This window comes from Ylistrum balloti, unplaced genomic scaffold, assembly GCF_031769215.1.
Source record: "Ylistrum balloti isolate Yb309-2 unplaced genomic scaffold, AGI_CSIRO_Ybal_v1 Utg369840, whole genome shotgun sequence".
NCBI classification, from domain to species: domain Eukaryota; kingdom Metazoa; phylum Mollusca; class Bivalvia; order Pectinida; family Pectinidae; genus Ylistrum; species Ylistrum balloti.
This window is the reverse complement of record NW_026781998.1, coordinates 550041-575809: the sequence shown is the minus strand read 5'-3', so window position 1 is coordinate 575809 and position 25769 is coordinate 550041. Positions and strand designations below refer to the sequence as shown.

General features: G+C 34.6%; 1 protein-coding gene across 1 annotated transcript; it reads right to left on the bottom strand.

Moving 5' to 3' along the window:
- Window positions 1-182: 182 nt before the first annotated feature.
- LOC132545305 (erythroid differentiation-related factor 1-like) lies at window positions 183-22919 on the bottom strand. The gene is made up of 21 exons (XM_060208985.1): window positions 22815-22919; window positions 21884-22168; window positions 21212-21337; window positions 20740-20796; window positions 20313-20392; window positions 19298-19409; window positions 18916-19037; window positions 17504-17615; window positions 16591-16738; window positions 13933-14144; window positions 13192-13320; window positions 11589-11756; window positions 10079-10418; window positions 9550-9750; window positions 8689-8901; window positions 7591-7817; window positions 6791-6949; window positions 6440-6589; window positions 5800-5947; window positions 4644-4863; window positions 183-3972 (listed from the first exon to the last, which is right to left on the bottom strand). The coding sequence occupies exons 1-21, from the start codon at window positions 22848-22850 to the stop codon at window positions 3792-3794; spliced, it is 3426 nt and encodes a 1141-aa protein (XP_060064968.1). The 5' UTR covers window positions 22851-22919; the 3' UTR covers window positions 183-3791.
- Window positions 22920-25769: the final 2850 nt, after the last annotated feature.

The following is a 25769-nucleotide window of genomic DNA, read 5'->3' as shown; positions in this document are numbered from 1 at the left end:
CTGGTCTGTTCCACAAGGTGTCGCACATGGAACCATCGATATTTGTTCCTGGGGTGCAGAGAATGATAGTGAGTGTAAGGTGTTAAATATCGAGGATGAATAAGAATATATAAAATCAGACATTTTATTACAGATGTGTACATATTTCTGCTGGAGAAAACAAATGACAAAGAGAATCAACATTTACATCTCAGAATGTAGATCAACTTTAATACGGTAAAGTAAAAAAGTACATGCTTGTCTTCATTTTGATGCATGACTTAATTTAGAAGATTCTAAACAAAATACAGTATCAAAATTGTCATATAGCACCTAAACAAATAATATATACGGCTTGTATAGCTCACCTGTTTCATTCAATACCCGAGTGACACCATCCAATTTATAAAGTCTTACCGAAACTTGAAAAACAAGAATATCAGTGAAACTGATGAATGCTCAAAAAAGAAACCAAAAAACTATTAGAAAATTTCAACAAATGGCAACAATTCTCTGATTAAAGAGATTTTGGGCCCTGATTTTGGTACACTATATGTCCTCTTGATAAAGACTTCTTTCGACAAATGCATACATCAATGCATACACTCCAAAAATTTTCTTGGGAGCATAAAAATGTCTTGTGTACAAGTCATCTGTAGCTGAAGCATATAAGTTGGGTTTCAAATCAGATGGAAATACCATTGACAATATACAGTAAAACCATGTCAACCACACAGCCTAAAACAGTCAGATCACGAATGATCTTCAATCTTAATATCTAATTTAAATTATCAAAGATTTTACAGAAAAAATGGGATATCGTACTATTTTTTTGAAATGCTGTGTTTCAATTTCTGGTAAAAGATACATGTATACATACGATTTCAGTTTTGTTCTTAAGGGGACAATTCTCAGATATAAAGCACGGACTTCTTAATTCTCTAATGATTCATAAAAAAATCTATTAATCGAACTGAAAAAAAGATTTTTAAGCATTGATTTTTATCCCTCATTTTGGCACTATCCTCTGCATACAGGAAGGCATTATCTATAATAATGAAGAACACCATTCTCTTGACCTTAAATCCTCAATTATCAATCCAAATGGTTAAAATATGTTCAACAGCTTTGGAAAAGTAGACTTTTATAAGGAAATGTTGATAGAAGACGGATACTGCATCATAGCATGAGCTCCCTAACTCAGTGGGCTAGGTGAGCAAACATTGGAATAATTATGAATTTGAAGATAAAATAAATAAAACAAAAACATTTTTTTTTCAATTAGTTGAGTAAAAGTGACCATAAAACAACCTTTCCATCAATGCTGGTCAGGTACTGAAGAGTAAAATCAGTTTCTCAACTTCCTTTGATATTATAAATAAAACACATTTACTGGCCATATATTTAAATAATGTTCCAATAACTCAATATTTACTGGAATATGACAATGCACAATCCTACTATCATAACAAGGCTAAAGTGAGTCTCTTATGTAGACTGTTTAATCATCAGACTATAAACTTAACAGATTTTCTTTTTAAGGAAGCTAGAGACATGCATGCAGATATAAAAAAAATCATTTTTTATTATCTAGAACTAGTTTTGCAAGAAGACCTTTTAAGAGATATTTTTGTAAGTGTTTTTCTGTTCTAAAGCCATTAAACACAATGTAGACTGGTTACAGAAAACCAGTGGTTAGTGAACAATTTTCAAAAATGAATTTTAAAAAAATTTGAAACCTTCCTCATTTCACAGCTGTAGGTTTGTTGAGACAGGTCAGACATATATAGTTTGAGTGTTAATTTTGCATCTGATACTCGTTTGTTCAGTGGCAGCAATTTGAATTTTCACTAAACACTGGTCAAAAGCAACGGGTCAGATCTATTTTCATGGTGGCTTGGGTGGTGGAAATGGAAATGCTAATAATCTGTTATTTTGCAAGATATGATACTAATTCAGAATGGAACAGGACGGACAAAACTTCGCGAGACAGGAGAGGGTATGGGACAAAACATTATAATGACACCACAGTAGATTGTTACAGAACACAATGACACCACAGTAGATTGTTACAGAACACAATGACACCACAGTAGGTTGTTACAGAACACATTACAATGACACCACAGTAGGTTGTTACAGAACACAATGACACCACAGTAGGTTGTTACAGAACACATTACAATGACACCACTGTAGGTTGTTACAGAACACAATGACACCACAGTAGATTGTTACAGAACACATTATAATGGCACCACAGTAGGTTGTTACAGAACACATTACAATGACACCACAGTAGGTTGTTACAGAACACATTATAATGGCACCACAGTAGATTGTTACAGAACACATTATAATGGCACCACAGTAGAATGTTACAGAACACATTATAATGACACCACAGTAGGTTGTTACAGAACACATTATAATGGCACCACAGTAGAATGTTACAGAACACATTATAATGACACCACAGTAGATTGTTACAGAACCTATTATAATGGCACCACAGTAGAATGTTACAGAACACATTATAATGACACCACAGTAGATTGTTACAGAACACATTATAATGACACCACTGTAGAATGTTACAGAACACATTATAATGACACCACAGTAGATTGTTACAGAACACAATGACACCACAGTAGATTGTTACAGAACACAATGACACCACAGTAGATTGTTACAGAACACAATGACACCACAGTAGATTGTTACAGAACACATTATAATGACACCACAGTAGAATGTTACAGAACACATTATAATTACACCACAGTAGAATGTTACAGAACACATTATAATGACACCACAGTAGATTGTTACAGAACACAATGACACCACAGTAGGTTGTTACAGAACACATTAAAATGACACCACAGTAGATTGTTACAGAACACAATGACACCACAGTAGGTTGTTACAGAACACATTATAATGACACCACAGTAGATTGTTACAGAACACAATGACACCACAGTAGATTGTTACAGAACACAATGACACCACAGTAGGTTGTTACAGGACACATTATAATGACACCACAGTAGATTGTTACAGAACACATTATAATTACACCACAGTAGAATGTTACAGAACATATTATAATGACACCACAGTAGATTGTTACAGAACACAATGACACCACAGTAGGTTGTTACAGAACACATTAAAATGACACCACAGTAGATTGTTACAGAACACAATGACACCACAGTAGGTTGTTACAGAGCACATTATAATGAAACCACAGTAGATTGTTACAGAACACAATGACACCACAGTAGATTGTTACAGAACACAATGACACCACAGTAGGTTGTTACAGAACACATTATAATTACACCACAGTAGGTTGTTACAGAACACATTTCAATGACACCACAGTAGATCGTTACAGAACACATTATAATGACACCACAGTAGGTTGTTACATAACACATTTCAATGACACCACAGTAGGATGCTTGCATACTGGTCCATCACATACCATCATTATACAATGTAACTTTTATTATGCTACTTTGAAAATCCTGTGAACAGTTTCAAATTTTCTTTCTTAATCTAAAAAGAAACAAATAAATACTATTTTTAAAAAAAATCTTTGGGAAGTCTTTAAAACAAAAGGTACTAGGGTATACCCCTGTTTTACAAAATATGATCCTGTGTAGTTCAAATGTCCTAATCATCAACTGACAATAATGTCATCTACTTTATCCTATTTTTTATTTTGTTGAAAACTATCCTTCAGTCGACATTAAATTGTAAGTATGATCACAGTTCTTGAACCTCCTCAAAGTTGTCTACCCTGGGTCATGAAGGAGAGTGTCTTTATAGAATTTCCTAAAGTCGGCCAAAAGATGGACAAGATGAGTTCCTATCACAGTCAGTTCATTGTACTCTCCAGTATTTTCTACCCATTTATTGGGCTCCTTCTTCAGACTCTTGGCATACAAAGTCTTCAACTGCTCCTGGTCTGATTTTCTGTGAAGTTAAAAAAAGGATAACATAAGAAAAAGAGGATATCTTAACTTAGATACAAACATTTGTAGGCATTGCCACAATCTTCACACAATTAACACACCATATAGCTAGTAATTTCCATGGGTCAAAATTTTCAGGATTTTTTCTAAAAATGATGGAAAAATATTGTAACAAATCAAAATTTAGCAATCTGTGTGCAAAAAGACATCTAATATATATATGTCTTATTACTTCATGAATAAGAATTTCTTATCACATTATGTACCACGAAATAGCAAAAATAACATCCCTTCAAATAAAGCAGTTATGTATAAACAATTTAATACTTAAAATGTATAATGTCAATATCAACGGAAAATGTTTTAATGGCTAAAATTAAACACAGGACAGTAAAAAGGTTTTAATGGCTAAAATTAAACACATATAATATTTGACTCTTTTCTATAATTGCCTGATTAAAAATGTGAGAAAAGGATCTTAATTTTTTCCTTTTTTCCTTTTGCCTGACAAAGGCTTGTTGAAATTAAAAATTCTTCTGACTTGTTCATAAATCACATACCAAATGAAAACTGATCCTATTTATCATGGCCTATTTCATTTTGCCCTTTCCTACATTTATGGTAGAAAGGACACATTGTGATGGTTAGCAATATGTAAAATGGTAGAATTACCTGCGTTTGAGGGAGGTGTAACACTTGACCAGCTGTAGAAGAGCGAACTGAAGACGAGAGTCCAGTATTTCCATCAGACTGAGAGCTTCCCACTTATGTTTATCATCAGTATCTCCCTCTCCAACTGCATTTAACATAGCCGTCAACACATTCTCACACTCAAGGAGAAATGCAACACCACTGGTCAATGTCTTAAGGCGTAACTTCATATTGGTTAAACCTGGAATAAATAAATTTAAAACATGCACTATATGGATAGAGAAGAATTTTGAATCAACTACATTACTACATTAAAACATCTTAGCGTCATATTTGCAAACATGTTTCAACTATTTAGAAACATCACCACTGTATGCTTTATACTGCCACTCTATACTGTCACTTTACAGAAATTTACTGAACACTAGACCTATAAATAACTTACTAAATAATTATATCTGTTTTCTACATGATCTTTAAAAAAAACTTCCTTCATTTGAACAAAATTGGTAGCAATGTTACCTAGTATATACTACTGTATACAATTTCAGCAGTAATTTTGATCTAAATTAGCCCTTTCAACACTGAAAATATTGCGCTAAAATATAACTGCACTAATTGTCTCTTCTAGATGTTAATTGTTGAATATATAGCCATTACTTCTGATCCTTGAGTTTATCATCGTGCTAATTTGCAAAAACAGGATAATGCACTAAAATTCATTTACACTAAATTTACAATGTTTAAATATAAGCCAACATGATAAACTCAGGGCCCCTTAAAGAAACTTAGATCAATTTGCTAAAAGTTCTTTACACATTTGCCCCTGTGACTAAGGGTGAAGGTCAATCCAATCAGTCAAAACTTGACAGCCATTCACATCAAAAGGCTGCATGCCACAAAACAATACTCCAGAATGCCTTTTCTTGGTAACTAAGAATTGGCTGTTCAAAATACTTATAACCTTGAAAGTTTAAGTTAAAAAAATCAACTTGATCACCTTATATACTAGCAACTGAACATTATTACCCCATAGTCGAGTCCTGATCATTCTTCAGATGTTAATGCTGGATTGACATCAGATGATATAAAGCCACCAGCATTTCATGTTGAGTAATCTTATAAATTTTCAAACAAAACTAAACAAATGCAAAAGGAAGACATTTGCATTCCCTACCTGACATGATGAACTCAAGCAGAGCAAAGTGTTCTAGTCTGGTGCGAAGGAGTTCAACATGGCAGTCGACTGCAGAAAAGAAATGAGCAGCTTTGTTGTAGTGGGTCTCTGCCAAGTGTCGCAGGTACTTCTTCTTCTGGTCACTTACCTAAACACAATGTATCAGTAAGTAATTTACTGGTGAGGAATAAGATTGCAGTGATAAAATGCTAGACTGTAGGAATCAGCATGAGATACGGCACTACAAACGAATGCTTATCACCCAATGTTGATGTCCATAGATGACAAAATAGTAATGATCTTGTGGTCAAGTGTTCTATGACATTTGACTGGGATCAGGCTAAAAAATACCAGACATTGACACTTTATGCTCTTTATAGTTAGAGTGACCTATACCTTTAACCTTGAATCCAAAACCCAAAATAAGCAATGTATGGAGTGTGAATGAATCTGACCCCCAAAAAAGCTCAAGACATTGAACTGAAATCAATTTCCATTCACAGTAACAATGACCTTGACATTTGAACCTGAAATACAATGATGTATATCGTATATGGTAATACACATTTTTTTAAGGATACATGTTAAACAGATTTAAAATACAACAATGGGAAAATTATTCCATAATTATATTAAGTACCTCTGTACGTATGGACTTGTGGTAAAGAGATGCCAGGCGATGGTTAACAGATCCCGATCTGTATTGGTACATAGCCTGCCGCGCAGAGGTGTTGGCCATGTCACAATACTTCAATGCCTTACTCATCAGATCAGCAACCTCTTTCTCCACCTGAATGGAAAAATGTTTTCATGATAGGTTCATCAAATTTATTTTGCCAGACAAATTTATCATTTTTAGATTTGTTTGGCTGATAACAAATTCCTCATTTTTTTTTCTTGTACTGAGTAGATTAGATCCATATATAAATCTATTTATTTGACAATTTCATGGCTCAGTTTTGCAGGTAAAGGAGCCAAGGATGAGTTCTACCTTCTGTCGAGGTTCAGTAGAGAGCGGAGTGCAGTCCTGTAGAAGGACAGCCATGTTGTAATAAGTGGTGGACAACTCCCAACAGACAGATTCCCAGATATCGGGATAACGGGTGGGTGACTTCAACAAGGTCAGCGCTACACGGTAACAGTCCATTGCCTGTTAAAAAAACACTTCAAATATGACAAATCCAGCAATAAACCAGATACGATTTTATGATGCTGAAATAAAGAAAAAGATGTTGAAACTCAACTTTGATGAAAGTGAATTATTTCCCTTAGGGAAGAGAATCTCAAAGGTTTTTATAGACCTTATCTAAACAATCTTCAGTTTAATTTCTTATTTTTTAAAATTTTGTGTAAAAAATTTGAGTAAAATTGACTTTATCTTTACAGTTTTATGTAACTATTAAGAAATACATTTCTCTAGATATATCTGTGCTATGGTCATTGTTTAAACCTCTCCCAGTCAGAAAAATGAAAGTGGAGTGCTAGAAATCTCTTCAATGAGTCAGTAAAAGTATGCTTAATGTTATCAAGGTAATTATTGAAAATTTATATCCAAAAGCAAGATAATATCAAATCATACCTTTTGGGAAAAGTATATACAGTACCTACTGAAGATTTCTTAAAGTAATTATAAACATATTTACCTCCTTAAACAAGAACTTAGGGACTCTGAATCTCATAATATCAATAGTGGATCCTTATACAAACACCGCGGTTCATAATTGATAATTTTTACAAAAAGGTTAAACACCAAAAGAGGGAGGTGTCAATGCATGATAAGTAATAACAAACCTTGCAGTAGAATGTCCTCTCCTCCTGACTAAACTCTGGCCGTTCTCCCTGTAAGGTAACCTGGGTGTGAGCCTGAGCACGCAGCCTCATCAGTCGTCCCATATTGGAGTGAAGCAACGCCTGGTTAGCAGCATCAGAGACGCGTTCAAAGCTGCGGATACCCTCAGTTAGACAGTTCTCGCTTTTCTCACAAAGGCTATCCATGTCATGACACGGAGATGTGAAGTCTGTAAAACAGAAATCAGTGTCAGGAGGGATAAATTGATCTTCAGTCCTGTACATCCTCAAATTATATACACTTACTAGGTAACTTTCCCTAAACCAAAATCATATCATCATTTTGCAGTGAATTAGGGAATAGTGTTTTAAGTTTGGGCTGTTGACCCTGAAATGCATGCTTCATCTTTTTTTTTTATTCGTTGAAGCAAAATGATGCTAGTACAGTGATATCAACACTGTTTATGATACTCTACCTTCATGTATTAATGATAAGTTAAGATGATCTTGATCTTTATACAGATCAGTCAAAAAGAAAGGATGAGATTTGATATACAGTTTATCACCTATGGACAATAACAGGAAGTTTTATATTGAAGAACATAATGGACTAGTATTAACATTAAGATGTTCTACAATTAATTCAATGTGAACCAAATAAAAAGCACAGGCAAATTATGGAAATTCAAGCATGTTGTTTATGTGACAAAGTGTGGTGTGTAATTCTTGACAAGCAAAAAACGCAACCTCAAACAAAACGTTTTTATGAAAACCAGAGAAATGAGTAGATAGCATATTCATTGATCATTATATTGATTTGTCCCGAACCTGATCTCAGATAGACTTGGTGTATGTAGGTTCAATGGAGTATAACCCTACAACAATTACTTATGATATTTTCCTCTGCACTAGGAACTTATCAGAACATCACCTAAGTGGTTTTTCTTTACATATTGTAATATTACATCTTTTAGCAATGTAAAACCATGGTCCTTAGTCAAAGTTTTTTTCATGTAAACAATCAACCATCTGTCTACAGATCTCCAATGTTACAGTAAGCTTTGACTTTCTAAAGGCACAGATTACCCAAAAATGTATTACCTGATTTCTGCAAGAAGATTTGAGCTTGACCCATGAAAAACACTCCCATTTCATTCTTGACGTTTCCATATCGTTTTCGTAATGTGACAATAAATGCTTGAGAATCTGGTGACATCTGACTTGTAGCAAGGTCAAGGGCATTCTTGTAACAGGCAGAGCATTGCTGAAGGAGTTTCTCCTTCTCTCCCCGTAGGTCACACGCCCAGCTGTGTTCTGTTAATCAGTGAAAAAAAAAAACAAGTTTGATCAAATAATGTATAAAAATATTGTAGAACAGAATCATAGAATTTATAGAGGATCTTTCTTGAGATTCCATTCTTATTAGAATCAGGAAATCAGTATGAATTTTTTTTATTTCAGAGAGTCATCAAATCTTTTACAAAATGGAAAACTAATTCTGTTTATCACCTACTGTAAAATCACATATTTTCATAAATCTCAAATTTCATGGTTGTCCAAAAACAACCTTTTTGTTAGCACTTAATATTGTGAATAAATCTTGAAATTCACTATTACTATATTCCATGTTAATCTTTATCTGCTTCTGCATTTGTGGACATATAAATGCATGGATATTGTGTTCCCCTAAATTCAACAAAAATATATCCCCCCGCAAAAATTAATTATTTTACACCACCTTAAAGACATCTTTGCAATAATTCCTGTAAAAAATATGTTTTATTTGACACCAAAAAAATGTATGATAGGCAAGTATTAGACTGATGACAAGTAGTTACGTGATAAATATTGATAATGCATTCCTCATACAATTACCAGCCTCAGGTATCAAAAATGAAGTTTGTAATCATTTAATTACTGCAGACACTAATACATTTCCTGACTAATACATCAGATTCATACCGAAGGTGTCCAGTTCCCGCTCTACGCTATCCAGGATGCCCATTTCTTCCTCTGTGTAGTCAATAAGGTTTACATTGATATCTTCATATGTCTGGCCATCATGGATGAATGTTAGTATGATATCACCAACCAATCCCAGCATGCTCATCAGTAACTCCTTGTTCTCCTCAAACTTCTGTGGCAAAAGGACTCGTACTCCAGCTAGAAAAGATAAAACAGACTTCTATACTCACTGAGTGTTTTTTTATTCTTTCTTCATCAAAATGTCTACAAGATTCTCCTCACTAATGAAGTAAACTATATTCTTGCTACAGCAGCTGGCTTTGTGTCATCGACATCTGCCATAGTATTTGTTCCTACAGTGGGTTGAAGTATTTGTTACAATAACCTTGCATGCATTTGGTTGCCATTTCTGAGTTGATATTGCATTTGGAAAAGCTTAAGTCTTTTTTGACAAATCAAAAGATGTTAAACATGTATCACAATCACAAAGAATCACATAGTTTCAACTAACTTGTGCCAAACTTACCGAAGCAGCGCAGGGATGATTTGATGTATCGCATGGCACATCCAGCTTTATTTGAAGACAGAGAGAACTTCGCCAAGGAGTAGAATGCCATGGCAGCCTTTCTTAGTAGCAGGACTTTAGACAAGCGGTGCCAGGAGCAGGATGACTCAGTCTCAGCCAGTTGTAGGTGATCAAGGTCATGGAGAGGGGATTCTGACTCATTATGGGGTGGGGCAGACTTCTGGAGGGGTTCATAATGGAGAGGTATTGCCTGATTACTGTCACACCAGACTTGCTCCTCCACTATATTCTTACTCTTGCGTATTTGCTCAGTGAAATCTCGATCAAGACATTGTAGGCCCTGTTCAATAGAAATATGTAATGTATGATACTGTAGATCTGGTACAAACAGTTTATATATGCAAGTTCTCTGCAACAGTGATATTTCTCTTGGAATTAATCATTTAGTCAATTTCAATATCAGTCATCATAAAAATATTTCCTATCAGGAACATTACATTTTGTGGTATGAAAAATTCCTGGTAATGATGCTTTTTACATTACAAATATAGGATGTTTAATAGCGTCTTCAGTAGTAACAAATATATTTCACAAATGTCTAATATTTTAGTATCTTTCACCAGCGCACAGCACAAGTGAAAGATACAAAAAATATTTGACACACAAGTGAAATATTACTGTTATTTGTTATTACTTAAGACACTATCAAATATTCTATTGACTATATTTTCACAAGCAAAATAGCCCAATTCCTGGCATATATAGAACAGATATAAAACAGAGAAGCTGACTAGGCATTTCATGGACACTACTCACTCATTATAACTTTACAGTATATGATCAAATATAGTCTTTTTTTCCCCTTTTAATCATTAAGATATGTGAATAAAACTATAAATTTCACTATAAATATATTTTCATGTTCACATAGAAAACGTTACTTAATCATGTCACTAAGAGACAAAATTTGCTGTAAAAAAATCAAAGAGAGTTTAACCTGTGACAAGTTACCACGCGTTGTTAACAATAGGATTTGTTTTCAGTGAGATATTTCTCTATATTTCACTGGCAAAATTGTGATCAGTTAATTATCACATGTATAATGAAAATAATAAGTAGTGTTAGATAATATGTGGTCTTTGTATAAGCCCAACATGTCCTGTAATAACATGTTTATGAATGCTTTTTCAAATGCTCAGACTGAAATGTTACAGTATTTCATTGACTGGAATGATTTTTGATGGGCTACTTTAGACCTACCTTGTGTATGTTATGGAGAGCTTCCCCACACTTTTCTGTTACACCTCCAACTATTGGTGCAATTTGATTTTTAGATACCTTGTGTATGTTATGGAGAGCTTCCCCACACTTTTCTGTTACACCTCCAACTATTGGTGCAATTTGATGGGCTACTTTAGACCTACCTTGTGTATGTTATGGAGAGCTTCCCCACACTTTTCTGTTACACCTCCAACTATTGGTGCAATTTGATGGGCTACTTTAGACCTACCTTGTGTATGTTATGGAGAGCTTCCCCACACTTTTCTGTTACACCTCCAACTATTGGTCGCACTTTAGTGATGTCCTGATCATTCCGTTTCCTGTTTTCTTGGTTTCTGTTGGATAAGTTCTTGACATCCAAGGACTGTGTAGAGTTTTCTGGTTCTTCCTTCTCCTCCTTAAACCCAATACATACCATGATAAATAAGTACACTTGGTTTTGTCTAGGTCCATCTTTTCTTATAACTATCCTTAATTTGCACCTTCCCTAATACTGAATTCCTTACAATTAGGGTTTTCAGAGGGAACAGTTCATTATTGGAATATTAACCTGAATAAGTGGCTCAATGCTAGACATATAGTTAAATCTGCCTATGAAGGTCACTCAATGGAGCAGAGGTTCAATTACTATAAAATTTATTATTTAGAGACCCAAAACCAGCAGCATGTTAGACAGATATACAAGAGGCCCAAAGGGTCTGTATCGCTCACCTGTATCTTTATGACCAACTGTACAATATCTGTGCATATGTTCCACAGTAGATGCTTAAAGCAATATGACAAATTACTCCATATGGGTTCTGTCCCTTAGTAGTCCAAAATAAGTCATTTGTATATAAGCCTTTAATGGCCAAATATGATGGGTTATTGGTTAAGCAGAAGAAGTTGATTAACTATTTTACCAAATCTAACCCCAATGACCTTAAATATCATTATGGGTCAAGCTATTTTTTAACACACTATGTGGGCACCATGAAGGGAACCATTTGGACAAATATTATGATCCTAACACATTTGACTGTTGTGACCTTGAATATGGATTAAGGTCATTTCTGTTCTCAAATATTACCGGGCATCATTGAGAACCTATTTTGGAATAATATCACTATCTCAGATGTTTTGGATAATCAGAAAATGTAATTTAAAGGTTTAACACATTTGACCCCTGTGACCTTGACTATCGGGCAAGGTTTTTTGCAAATTTTCTTGGACTTAATAAAAGGAACATACTGGCCAAATAAAATGATTCTAGGCTTTTCTATATTTCACAAGAAATTGTTTAAATGTTTTAACACATTTGACCCCTGTGACCTTGAAGATTGGTCAAGGTAATTTCTTTTAACAAAATTTTGTAGGACAGCATAAGAGGAACATAGTAGCCTAATATAATGATTCTAGGCCTTCCGGTATTTGGGGAGAAGTTGTTTAAAGGTTTTAACACATTTGACCTGTGACCTTGAATATGGGTAAAGGTAATTTCTTTTTGCAAACTTAGTTGGGCTTCATCAAAGGAACCTTCCAGCCAAATATAATGATTCTACGCCTTTCGGTATTTTGGAAGAAGTCGTTTATATGAAAAGTTGACGGACGCAGGACGGACGGACGCCGGACAACGGATGGACGACAGACGTCGCGATATGGCATAAGCTCACTTGGCCCTTTGGGCCAGGTGAGCTAATAAAACTAATGGTAGAATGTATCGCATGGCCCTTGTGGTACCAGGAAACATAAAATTTGTGTGTAATTTTAAAATCAGCTTTTCTTTTTCTACCATGTCTTGTATAAGTATTCTACTAACCTGCCACAAGTTTTATCTTAAAAACATGACTTACCTGACATGACTCGTTATCATACATCTCCTCATCCAATTCTCCAACGTCAGAGTTCTCCCACTCATTGTCCTTCACAACACTGTCAGGTACATACAGGTCAGATAACAAATAGTACGCCGAGGTGCACACCTGTAAAATGTTCATAATGTCTATCACAATACAGTCAGGTACATACAGGTCAGATAACAAATAGTAAGCCGAGGTGCACACCTGTAAAATGTTCATAATGTCTGTCACAATACAGTCAGGTACATACAGGTCAGATAACAAATAGTAGGCCGAGGTGCACACCTGTAAAATGCTCATAATGTCTATCACAACACTGTCAGGTACATACAGGTCAGATAACAAATAGTAGGTTAAGGTACACAGCAGTAAATGTTGAGAATCATAACATGTATTAACACTTGTTGAGAGGTTCTGAAGATATGATATTGTATCAGAACATTAAGGGAAGGGAAGTGATAGAGAGATGTACATGTGTAACAATACATGCTATCTCTCTATAAATCAATACAGATCTCTTAAAGATCATTACAAATTTCTAGCTTACAGACAATAACTAATCTTTTTATTAACTTTTTATCAAACATTTTATACCAGTAACAAAATTACACTAAAAACACTTTTCTTTTCATACACACCCATTTGCTTTCATGAGAAATAAAACTGTAAACAGCAATCATGATTTTGGGTGTGATCATAGCACGATCTTAATCATTGACATTAATTTGTATTAACCTGTGAATGCTTGTCATCCATCAAAAGAAGTAGACAATTTTCTAAAAGAGTCCTGACTGTTGGAGCTTTTTTCCTCTGATGTTGCTGTCGCAGGTTGCGTGCTACTCGATACAGCAACATGCCCAGTGGTACTGTAAATGGATTTGATCCTTCCATGTTGTCACCACATAGGGCTGTCAGGTCATACAACTTCACCACGTCATCATCATTACCTATCAAATAGAAAGGGTGTGATCTTGTTAAGCTAATGAAGCAATTATTGACAGATTTAGGCTGGGGAGAGAGATATTAGTGACAGAATGAGGATTTCTCTATCAACAATTCTATATGGTTCAGCTATAGTCAGTAATTATTGACAGATGTAGGCTGGGGAGAGAGATATTAGTGACAGAATGAGGATTTCTCTATCAACAATTCTATATGGTTCAGCTATAGTCAGTAATTATTGACAGATGTAGGCTGGGGAGAGAGATATTAGTGACAGAATGAGGATTTCTCTATCAACAATTCTATATGGTTCAGCTATAGTCAGTAATTATTGACAGATGTAGGCTGGGGAGAGAGATATCAGTGACAGAATGAAGATCTCACTATCAACAATACCATATGGTTCAGCTACTGACAGTAATTATTGACAGATTTAGGCTGGGGAGAGAGATTTTAGAGACAGAATGAGGATTTCTCTATCAACAATTCTATATGGTTCAGTTACTGACAGTAATTATTGACAGATGTAGGCTGGGGAGAGAGATATCAGTGACAGAATGAGGATTTCTCTATCAACAATTCTATATGGTTCAGCTATAGTCAGTAATTATTGACAGATTTAGGCTGGGGAGAGAGATATTAGAGACAGAATGAGGATTTCTCTATCAACAATTCTATATGGTTCAGCTACTGACAGTAATTATTGACAGATGTAGGCTGGGGAGAAAGATATCAGTGACAGAATGAGGATTTCTCTATCAACAATTCTATATGGTTCAGCTACTGACAGTAATTATTGACAGATGTAGGCTGGGGAGAAAGATATCAGTGACAGAATGAGGATTTCTCTATCAACAATTCTATATGGTTCAGCTATAGTCAGTAATTATTGACAGATGTAGGCTGGGGAGAGAGATATCAGTGACAGAATGAGGATTTCTCTATCAACAATTCTATATGGTTCAGCTATAGTCAGTAATTATTGACAGATGTAGGCTGGGGAGAGAGATATCAGTGACAGAATGAGGATTTCTCTATCAACAATTCTATATGGTTCAGCTATAGTCAGTAATTATTGACAGATGTAGGCTGGGGAGAGAGATATCAGTGACAGAATGAGGATCTCACTTTCAACAATTCTATATGGTTCAGCTATAGTCAGTAATTATTGACAGATGTAGGCTGGGGAGAGAGATATCAGAGACAGAATGAGGATCTCACTTTCAACAATACCATATGGTTCAGTTACTGACAGTAATTATTGACAGATTTAGGCTGGGGAGAGAGATATCAGTGACAGAATGAGGATTTCTCTATCAACAATTCTATATGGTTCAGCTACTGACAGTAATTATTGACAGATGTAGGCTGGGGAGAGAGATATCAGTGACAGAATGAGGATTTCTCTATCAACAATTCTATATGGTTCAGCTACTGACAGTAATTATTGACAGATTTAGGCTGGGGAGAGAGATATTAGAGACAGAATGAGGATTTCTCTATCAACAATTCTATATGGTTCAGCTACTGACAGTAATTATTGACAGATTTAGGCTGGGGAGAGAGATATTAGAGACAGAATGAGGATTTCTCTATCAACAATTCTATATGGTTCAGCTACTGACAGTAATTATTGACAGATGTAGGCTGGGGAGAGAGATATCAGTGACAGAATGAGGATTTCTCTATCAACAATTCTATATGGTTCAGCAACTGACAGTAATTATTGACAGATATAGGCTGGGGAGAGAGATATCAGTGACAGAATGAAGATCTCACTATCAACAATACCATGTGGTTCAGTTACTGACAGTAATTATTGACAGATTTAGGCTGGGGAGAGAGATATCAGTGACAGAATGAGGATTTCTCTATCAACAATTCTATATGGTTCAGTTACTGACAGTAATTATTGACAGATGTAGGCTGGAGAGAGAGATATCAGTGACAGAATGAGGATTTCTCTATCAACAATTCTATATGGTTCAGCTACTGACAGTAATTATTGACAGATTTAGGCTGGAGAGAGAGATATCAGTGACAGAATGACTATCTCCCTTCCATCAATTCCATATGATTCAGTTGCAGATAGTAGTTTTGGTATAGTGGCCATTTTATATGAAACTTATATGACCACGCAATTCAAGTATTACAGGTACACCCAATCTCAAATTATATGACAATGTCTTTTTAAGTTAGAAATCTACTTCCACAAATTCTGGTTATAAACAACATACACAATAACTAAATAAGTTCTGTGAATGGCTTTCCATGGTCTTTTCTTAAATTAAAGATATTTTCCCCTTGAGACTGATCATAAATAAAGGAGATAACAGAGATGAGGAGATGGTTTATGATTTCTTTTATATATCGTTAAAACTAATTAGATAAACATTCTGTTATATAATATGCCACCTCTATACAAATCTTAGCTGTAACTTAAGAAAATACCTTTGTAAAGCCAGTAGGTGTGGCCTTCTTTGGTGGCATTGGCCTTCAGGAATGATAGAATGTTTCGGGCAATTTCTGTCACCTCCTGAGGATTAAATCGAGAATCCTCCATATTTGGAATATCCTCTGTTTTGATAAGCTCATATCTCTGAAATTTAAGAATTCTTAGTTTATGAAATGTACTTGTTTGAGAATTTTTTTTTTGGTTCAACATTTTATGATGGATTATCACAAAACATGTGAGAATATTTCATGGTTTTGTAATTTGTTGGAATGATACCTGTCAGCCAAGTAAAATTGCTGATCAGTTTTCAAATTATAAGGGCACAACTAGGAACCAAGGGGAACCTGCATGTGAAGTTTGAGGAATATCCTTAAAGTAAGACAGATGTAGAGCATAAATAGCCTACCATCTGATGATGTTTGATAATGACAGACAACAGACAAATGACAGACCACTTGTTAGATTTTAACCAAAGAAGGGAGAAATTATCACAGACAGGTGCATATGAGAATATACAATCCACTAACTGCTGGCTGACTCCTCCTCATGGATGAGGAGGAGGGCACCAAGGAGACTTTAGGTGTTTGTCAGCATTTTCCCAAGTATACTTTCAGTATATTCAAGCTCCATTTGCTCAAAGCTTGATTAGATTTAAGCAATGGTTAGTGAAAAATTCTAGGTACAAATCAAACAAAAATGACAAGATTGTTTCATATTGCACTGCTGTAGGATTGTTAATATAAGTCAGATTAATATTTCTAAGCTGTCAATTTTGCTTTGAAGGCAAATGATTTTTCAGTGACAACAATTTTCCACTAAATCATTGATAAACTCTGACCAGCCTTTGAGAAACTGGGACATGATCTCTACTTTCCATTTTAAAAAAGTCATGAAATGAAAGGTTCTTACCTGCACAATTCCATTAAGATGGAAGCACATGGCCACCTCTGGAACATTACACATCAGATTATCAAGCCAGTAGTCCAGACCAGTTAACACATTGATTGGTGTCCTCATGTCCCTGGTCAGCAAAATAACAAAGTAGGTCATAGCAAATTCACAATGATATATCAGTGACATAGCCACAAATTTAATGTTTTCAAACTGATCAAAGCAATAAACAAACAAATTTAGATCTATCTTCTAAACCGTTTTCAACAATAAGAAACTTACATATTCAAAGCCAAGTAAAATGATCTGTATTTACCTAAAGCATATTGCTCACCGGAGTTTCTCTGACAACATATCACAAAGACTTCCCAATCTTGGATCTAACTTTCAGTATTGCTAGGAAAAGCATAATTTTTTTAGACATATAGTATTTTATTGCCTAGTTCTAAAATTCATTCACTGCATATTGAGTTGAAACTGAACTTTTATATCTGATCTGTACATTCCCTCTCTGGCCTCACTTCTCTGCCTTCAGGCGAAACTCTCCATTCATATTGAGTCCCCTTCATCCATACAACTTCAGACGAATTTGATAAAATTCTATCTACTTTATTAGAAGTAAAAAGACATTAAAGATTTAATTGATTCCACTGATCGCTATGGCCAGGAGACAAGAACTACCATGAATACAGAGCCCTTGAATTCTAAAAAATTTTAAGATTTACCCTTAATTTCCTTTATTTTCTCTTTAGGTCCCTCAGCATCTCAGTGGTGTTAGACCATCCATTATAAATGCAAAATTGAGTCATAAACAAAGCCTCTGACTATGCAAGACCAACTTCCTTCATTAACACAACAGAAACATGATGGATTTCAAACATTTATCTCTATTTCCCCAATATCAGGTCCCCACTAGCCTTTCCAACCTTCACTTATATCAAATTTAGTGGTCTTCATGTACAGATTCTTAAAACCAATTTAGATGGAAGGCAACTCAAGCATTCTGGAGATACCAGTTATAACATGGGAAACATACATGTGAAGTGGGAGAAAGATCCATCCAATACTTCTCAAGAAATAGCGATAACAAACTTCCATCGTCATAATCCAAAATGACCTCTTGTAGTTATTTTGTCTCTCTGGTCAGTCCCAAATTCCAACATGCACAACTAGAGACCAAGGGGGACCTATATATGTGAAAAAGATACATCCAGTTACCCAGTGTTACCCATTGCCCTGTGAAACAATGCACCCCTTATAATGTATATATACAGGAGAGTGTTTGACAACTGGGTGTAAAAGTCTTGAACTTCAACAGGTTGGGTAATTTTGTACCCTCGTTTGGAGGTATAAGGAACACCCATAACCACAGTACCTTCTTTGCCTTAGATTAAATAATACATGAGGTAATTCTGATTCAGATGTCATACCTGAGTTTCAGACTTATGCAGGGGTAGTTGTTACCACAAAATATAGGAAGGTCTGTTCCAATAAGCATTCTGATATCCTCAAACATCCACAAGACTTCCTTGTGAAAGTCAGCACTGGGATTCTGCAACACAAATGTCACACATTTCAGAGTAACAAACTTCAAAACTGAAGGTTTTAAAGGATATAGAAAAAGTTAGTAAAAAAAATCTCAATGATGGTAGGATATTGTTTTGCATCCCCCTTCCCGTTTGAATACTAAATCTTGCTAACATAGTTTTTTTTCAATAAAAATTTTGATTTAACAGCAATAAAACAATTGTAATTTACAGATGAACAAGATCATTGTTTGCCTTGTGAATTTGATATATAAAATAAAAATACCTCAGATGGGTTTTCATGTATCAGCTTCAGTTCTTTCTCTTCCAATTTCTCAAAGACCTGTGTAACAGGAAATTCTCTCTCAATGTTCTCGCCTGGATTGGCATCAGCAATACTAAAACAGAAAATAATAGCTAAAATAATGTTGTGTTATACAATATTTAATAATTTGTTAGTATAATATGTTTATAATAGAGGCTCATTTAGATATACCCCCACACTCCACACCACCATTCCTTTATCTTTTTATCTTAATTAAATATGCTTAGTGCATTTATTTTAAATGAGGTCAAGTGTGACCTTTGACTTTTAACCTTGACCAACAACCAACTATTCTTATCAGCACATAGCAATAACACTGAGGTTCAATGGTGAGACAATACCCAGACACGAGAGGAGTCACAGAGACGGAAAACCTGTCAACCAACCAACCAATTCTTATTAGGTGTACAACTTGATAATGTACATGTGATTTTATGATGTGAAGACAGATTAAATCCATCCAGGTGACCATGAGATATCTTGAACACAACCTTTAGACATAGGAATACACAAAGTAAATGTTATATACCCCTCACCTTGCTAAAATCAAGATCTCTCTCCTATAAAAACCGTACATGATTATTTGTTAAAATATATCCTTTTGTCTCTCTACCTACCCTATTTTTTTTCAAACATGTTATAGGAAACACAGAACACATAAATTTTTGCTTGGCCTAAGTAACACAAAAAATATTGATCAACTCTCAATAATTCTCTGATATTGGTATGACATACAGGTACTGGGTAATGACTTATATTTAGGTTAAGGACAGCCTATCTCAGCACTGCATACTGCTAACATTTTCATTAATTCCTTTCCAATATGACATGTTGTATTCTTGTAAAGATATGATAATTTGTTAATTGTCTACTGTTGGATACAGAACAATGCTTTACTGTACTTTGCTTCATCTGTCTTCACCTAATGCATTTGATGTGATGTAATGTCATTTGAAAACAATACATATTATTGTACCTGTGGTAGAGAAACTTGGAATACATATTCCTTGTCTGTTGTTTGTGGCGACTTTTATCTTTCCTCGGAACACATTTCATCTGAAAATGTAATAGAAATAAATTGTCCAACACTACTCATTCTCTTACAAATATGTAACCATGACATAACTATATTTAATAAGGAAACAATTCACATGCAATCTGTCGTCACGATGAAAGAACACTCGTATCTAATGAACTGATTATTTCAGAACACTTTAGAAAATATTGTTTTAATAACTACCCTGTATTTATATCTCGCATACATTTAAGTTGGTCTAATCGCTTATAAGCAAATTCATTCACAGGAAAAAATGGAAAACACACAGAAAGCCACATGGAAATGACTTCCTGCTACAAGTATTAGCCTTTACAATTACCAACAGGCATCAAGACATTTTGCTCACTTGCATATCTCTGGCAACACAATCATAGTAGAACTCTCGTAGCCATTTCCAGTCATCCTGTGTAAATAAACAATATAAATATAAGCTTCTTTGGTTCATTGTTTTAACCACAATTCTTAAAATATCCTATATTAGGGTAAAACAAGTTTACTTTGAAGCAGGGCCATATCAATTTATCACATATCCTGCACTATACAAGAAATTGTTTAAACAAACGTTTAACAAACACCAAATTCACTAATGAATCCTAACTGTGATGTTTCCTGTTTGGTATAAAAAACATACACCACTGAACCATAAAAATGATGATTTCTGGTCACAATCAGCATACTTTACAATGCACTTTATACTGTATTTATTGTATTAAACATGGATTTTTGTTGGGAACTTCCATTTGGGGTTGGGGAAGTGCAGACTTTATTTGATTATGAATGATTTCATTACATCAGGTTAAGATTATATCTATAATTACCTGTTGTTGACGAAGCAAGTGTTTGTGTATATCAAACTCATCAAGCAGCAGTGACTTCCCAATCCTGTGCACCATCATACTAATGTGTGAGCGACTAAAGGGAATCTTTAGCAGTTTCTTAATGTTCTAAAATGTAAAAAATATTTGTTATCTTTGTTTTCTCTATGAAAACAAACTACAATAAATGTATAACAAATTCATAAATGTAAACTCATTTTTGAAAGTGATTTAAAATAATTATAGATTTTTGGACTTGGCTAATATGCATGAATGTACATGTTATGATAAAGGCATAAAGGAAATAAACAGCAATCTTCAACAAAGCCACATCTCTGTTTAGACCATATGTTATTACAGTGTATATGTGCCAACTAACTAGTTTCCAACCAGTATGACCAGGATTCCAACAGAGCTTCTCCCACATGACAGAAATCAGAAATAGTTTCTGCTAAAGATCAACCCATTTCACATCTCCTACATTTATACATTTTACAAACATATCAGAGCATTTTTCTTCAGATTCGTAATGTTACTAGATAAAAGATCTTTTAAGACAACCAGGTATTTGTCTGATGAAGGTGACCGTGAAGTCACCAAAACATCTCATTTAAATCTTTTACTGGTTGTGTCGCAAGATATTTTATTCAATTTTACATATTTTTATATAAGTACCTGTGCATTTGTAATCACATCCACCTCCCCAGTCAAATCTAAGGAGTTGCCAGCCATCTCTATACTACTGAGGTACGATTTGCTACTTTGATGCTGAGTGAAGTCATGGATATTCTGCTCCACTACAGAGGTTTGTCTTAACCAATTTGATGGTGGTACATTCAGATTTGTGTTTCTCTGTAGCAGGGAGAAATTGGGAGAAAAATGGACAGTAGCATTTTTCAAAATGGCCATAGATTTCACTTCCTTAGAATCTTTCTCTTTCTGCACTGCATGGTGTGACACCTGAAATGTATACAAAAAGGTAATGAAAGTTTTACTCTGTCTTTCACAGTCTTCGCCTTGAAAATAAAAAAAAGTATTCCAATCTCCTCATATTTAGTGGTGACTGGTCAGTGGTAAAGAAAATTGCTTATGAAATTACGTAGGCAGGAGATGTAAGAGCTAGTCATGGTGGAGGCCAGGGCAAATCCCCCTTTGAAGTTTTCGGCATGTATTCTAAAACTAAAACAACACTAGAAATTATTCAATAATTTAAATTTGATGTTGTGAATCCGTACTAACAAAATACAGTAATTACTTAATTGAATAATAATTTACAATCAAATACTAGTCTTAACAGTCAGTACAGACTCAAATACACAGATACTGTATTGTACAGGTGAAAGGCATTTACAGGAAGAAACCGAGGACCGTTAGTTAGTCCAGTGTATATTAATATGGCTTTATTTAGCTAACTTATAGTAACATAGTAAAACAAAATGAGGAAAGAATATCTATGAGCGAAAAATACAGTGCATGCTTCAGCTTGATACGCCATTTCTGGTAACAAATGGCAGATCAGTGAAATCAGTATAGCGAAGGTGTTGAAACGTAAATAAGAATCCGTCGATCTGCTAGATTTGTATCATTTGTTTATCGAATGACATACCGTTTGTGACATTTCCGTGAGTCTGCTGGTAGCCATGATCTTAGCAATTTTCAAATAATTGAATTAACGTTTTGTTTCGGAGATGATACTTTCTTCCCTTTAAACATTTTCCTGTCATAATGTTCCAGTTTGTTCCAGAAGAAAACCCAGCAACAATTACTTTGATTACAAACGCTTTCAAGATGTCGCGTTTATGTGATCTAAAATTAGTAGTTCACTAGAACTCAAAATCCGGAACAAAAGGAAGGCTTTAAAAAAAACCACGCTCTTCTCGAGAAATAGTCGAGACAGTTCTCTATAGCCTGGTCTAATTGAAAGTGATTTATTTCGAGGACTAAACCTGGTATTTCACTGTTTTGTAGACATGACTAGACAGTCGACGAGGCGTACTTTTCAAGAAGGGGATTTCATATAGATTTATTTATTTACGCGTTGTAAACTAATTAAATGTTTGAAGACAATAAAAAGATGTATAACTATTTTCACTGAAAAATCTTGACCCGTATTTGTTATCACAGTTCTTTAATGTATAAGTACAACACGTGTATTGTATATCCATCGTACAACTGTATGTTTATATATACATGAATGTGACGTATGTATATACATTACGAAGCACGACAACGTATATATGTAATATGCTCATATACATGTATGGCACATAGTTTTGTTTTTGTTCTCATTTGATGTTGAAACAATACAGAACCCTACACCGAAATGTCATGGCCTCCAACTGCGTGCTTGCTTTTATAAAATATTCTCAACTGGTAAAAATTGAAACCAGGTTACGTATTATTTATGAAGACTTTAAAATGGTTAAAATGAAATTCAAAGAATGTATCGTTTCATTTTCGCAAAGAAAAAAAAGCAGAAATCCTAGAGAGCCCTTGACGCCCAACATTGTTTGTTTTTTTTTAATTCTGATTATTGAAAAATAAGATAGTGTCCCTTCCTTTATCTCATTTCCTCTGTGTTTGCTTTTAATTGTAAGACATTGAAAAATTCCTCGCAAGAAATAGCGATAATAATAATAACTGCCAAATCCAAGGAGGCCTTTCAACATTTCATTTTTCCGACTAGTCCCAAAATCAAACGGACACGATTAGGGTCCTAGAGGAATCTACATATAAGATTTGAGGAAGACCCGTCCAGTATTTTTTCTTGAGAAATAGCGATAGCAAAAAATGGTCATCAACCTGCATCTTTTGAAACTTAGCGTTATGAGTTTGTCCGTCGCTTGACGACATCTTGTACGAAAATCTTGATAATGGGAGCAGATCCTCGAATATCGATCGAATCAACTGTGACGTTGGGGACGCAGGTATAGTGATATCCAGAAATAGAAAATTCGCATTGGGGAAATTGAATCATAGAGCTAGGTGGAAAGCTGTCCATGTTGGTTTCATTGTAGGAACTGATCGCAATAAACTGCTGGCGTAGAAGAATCTGTCGTGTCCTTGATTTCCAAATTTGGTGGGTATATATGAAGGTTGTGTCAATAAATTTCTTGTTATTTAAAGACAAGACGTCATCAATATATCTGAAAGTGAATACGCAGCTATTTCTATGGGATATCATGGGTTACGCCCACTTAGCGTTTATCAAGTGGTAGACACGTAGATGCAGAGGTAGAATTTCTCATTGTCTGACTCTATGTCCTGAATGATTACACATATTAGTTTAGTCAATATACGAAGAAATCATGATTTGGTCAGGGGCTTATGATAAAGACACCTCTGGATTTGGTTAAAATAAATAAAACTACAATTAAGGAGACTTAGAGTTTGAAAATACATTTGAACAGAACAATTGATTATTACTGTATCATTTTAAATTTGAAAATTAACAACTGAAAACTCTTGATCAAGGAATCGGATCAGAAGGGATCTACAACACCTACAGTTAACTTTATTTTAAAGTAACCCAGTGCACTAAAGGAAAGAATGACAATGATTAGAAATTGATTGACCATAGCATTTTTTAAAAGACATTTTTCTCTACTGTGGCCATGATTCTATTCAGTATCAATACATAGTACAGAGCAAATCTCGAATTCATTGAACTCGTACATTTTATTGCTCAATAAGATTTATGACTTACATTTATAAATAGCAATCAATAAGTCAATTATGCGTTCATATTTTTATTTACAAAATGATAGAAAAATGAGAGTAATACAGAAGAAATGAAAGATTTCCTTTCTGACTGTATGAGATTTTAGATGGTTCATTGCGGGGACAGACTGTTTACATATATAATGTATTTGATCACGTGCGACACTATGGAAATGATAAACTTAGCTGTACTCTTATGTATTTAGAAAATAAATAAAGTCTATCCCACATGTGTCTATGTCATTAAAAAATGTATATCGGCTATCATAGAATCGCACATATGTGCGGTAGAACATGTGCGATAGTTTATTTCGTATAACGTTGTGCGATCCCACAACTGTATGTTAAGGAAAATATTTGTCGCCAATACGGAGAAATAAATAACATATTACGACATTTGATGCTGAACGGATGTCTACATGGCTAAAATCCGCTAATTTGCCGAGTAGTGGAGTGATATGGGTCTGTTTAAATAAAAACATAATAGACGTTTTGATGAAGCTTGACATTATTGTAGTTCTCAACATCATTTACAATCTCAGGTGAGTGTAGCATCTGGGGAAATTCTAGTTAGTAATTGAATTATGTAAAGCCCTCTCCCGCATTATCACAAACAAAGTTACAACTGATCAGATAGCAAACTCTGACGTTTTAGTGAATGGAGACGATGTAAGAGATTTAATTGTTTCATATTTAAATGTTTCCTTTCGAAACAATGTAGAAAATATCGTGTGATCTCCCTTATATAGATGATGATGATGATGATGAAGAAGAAGAAGAAGAATTGAAATGTCAATGTTTCTGTCTAAAAAGAAAATTAAACACTGTCTGTCTCTTAAAC

What these genes read in the sequence shown, in the direction of transcription:
- LOC132545305 (XM_060208985.1), bottom strand. Translation starts at nt 22,850, where the DNA reads ATGGCTACCAGCAGACTCACGGAAATGTCACAAACG. An exon ending in TCCAAGTTTCTCTACCACAG is followed by an intron (nt 19,410 to 20,312) that starts GTACAATAATAT and finishes TTTCTGTTTTAG; the next exon opens with TATTGCTGATGCCAATCCAG. An exon ending in TACACCTCCCTCAAACGCAG is followed by an intron (nt 3,973 to 4,643) that starts GTAATTCTACCA and finishes TTAACTTCACAG; the next exon opens with AAAATCAGACCAGGAGCAGT.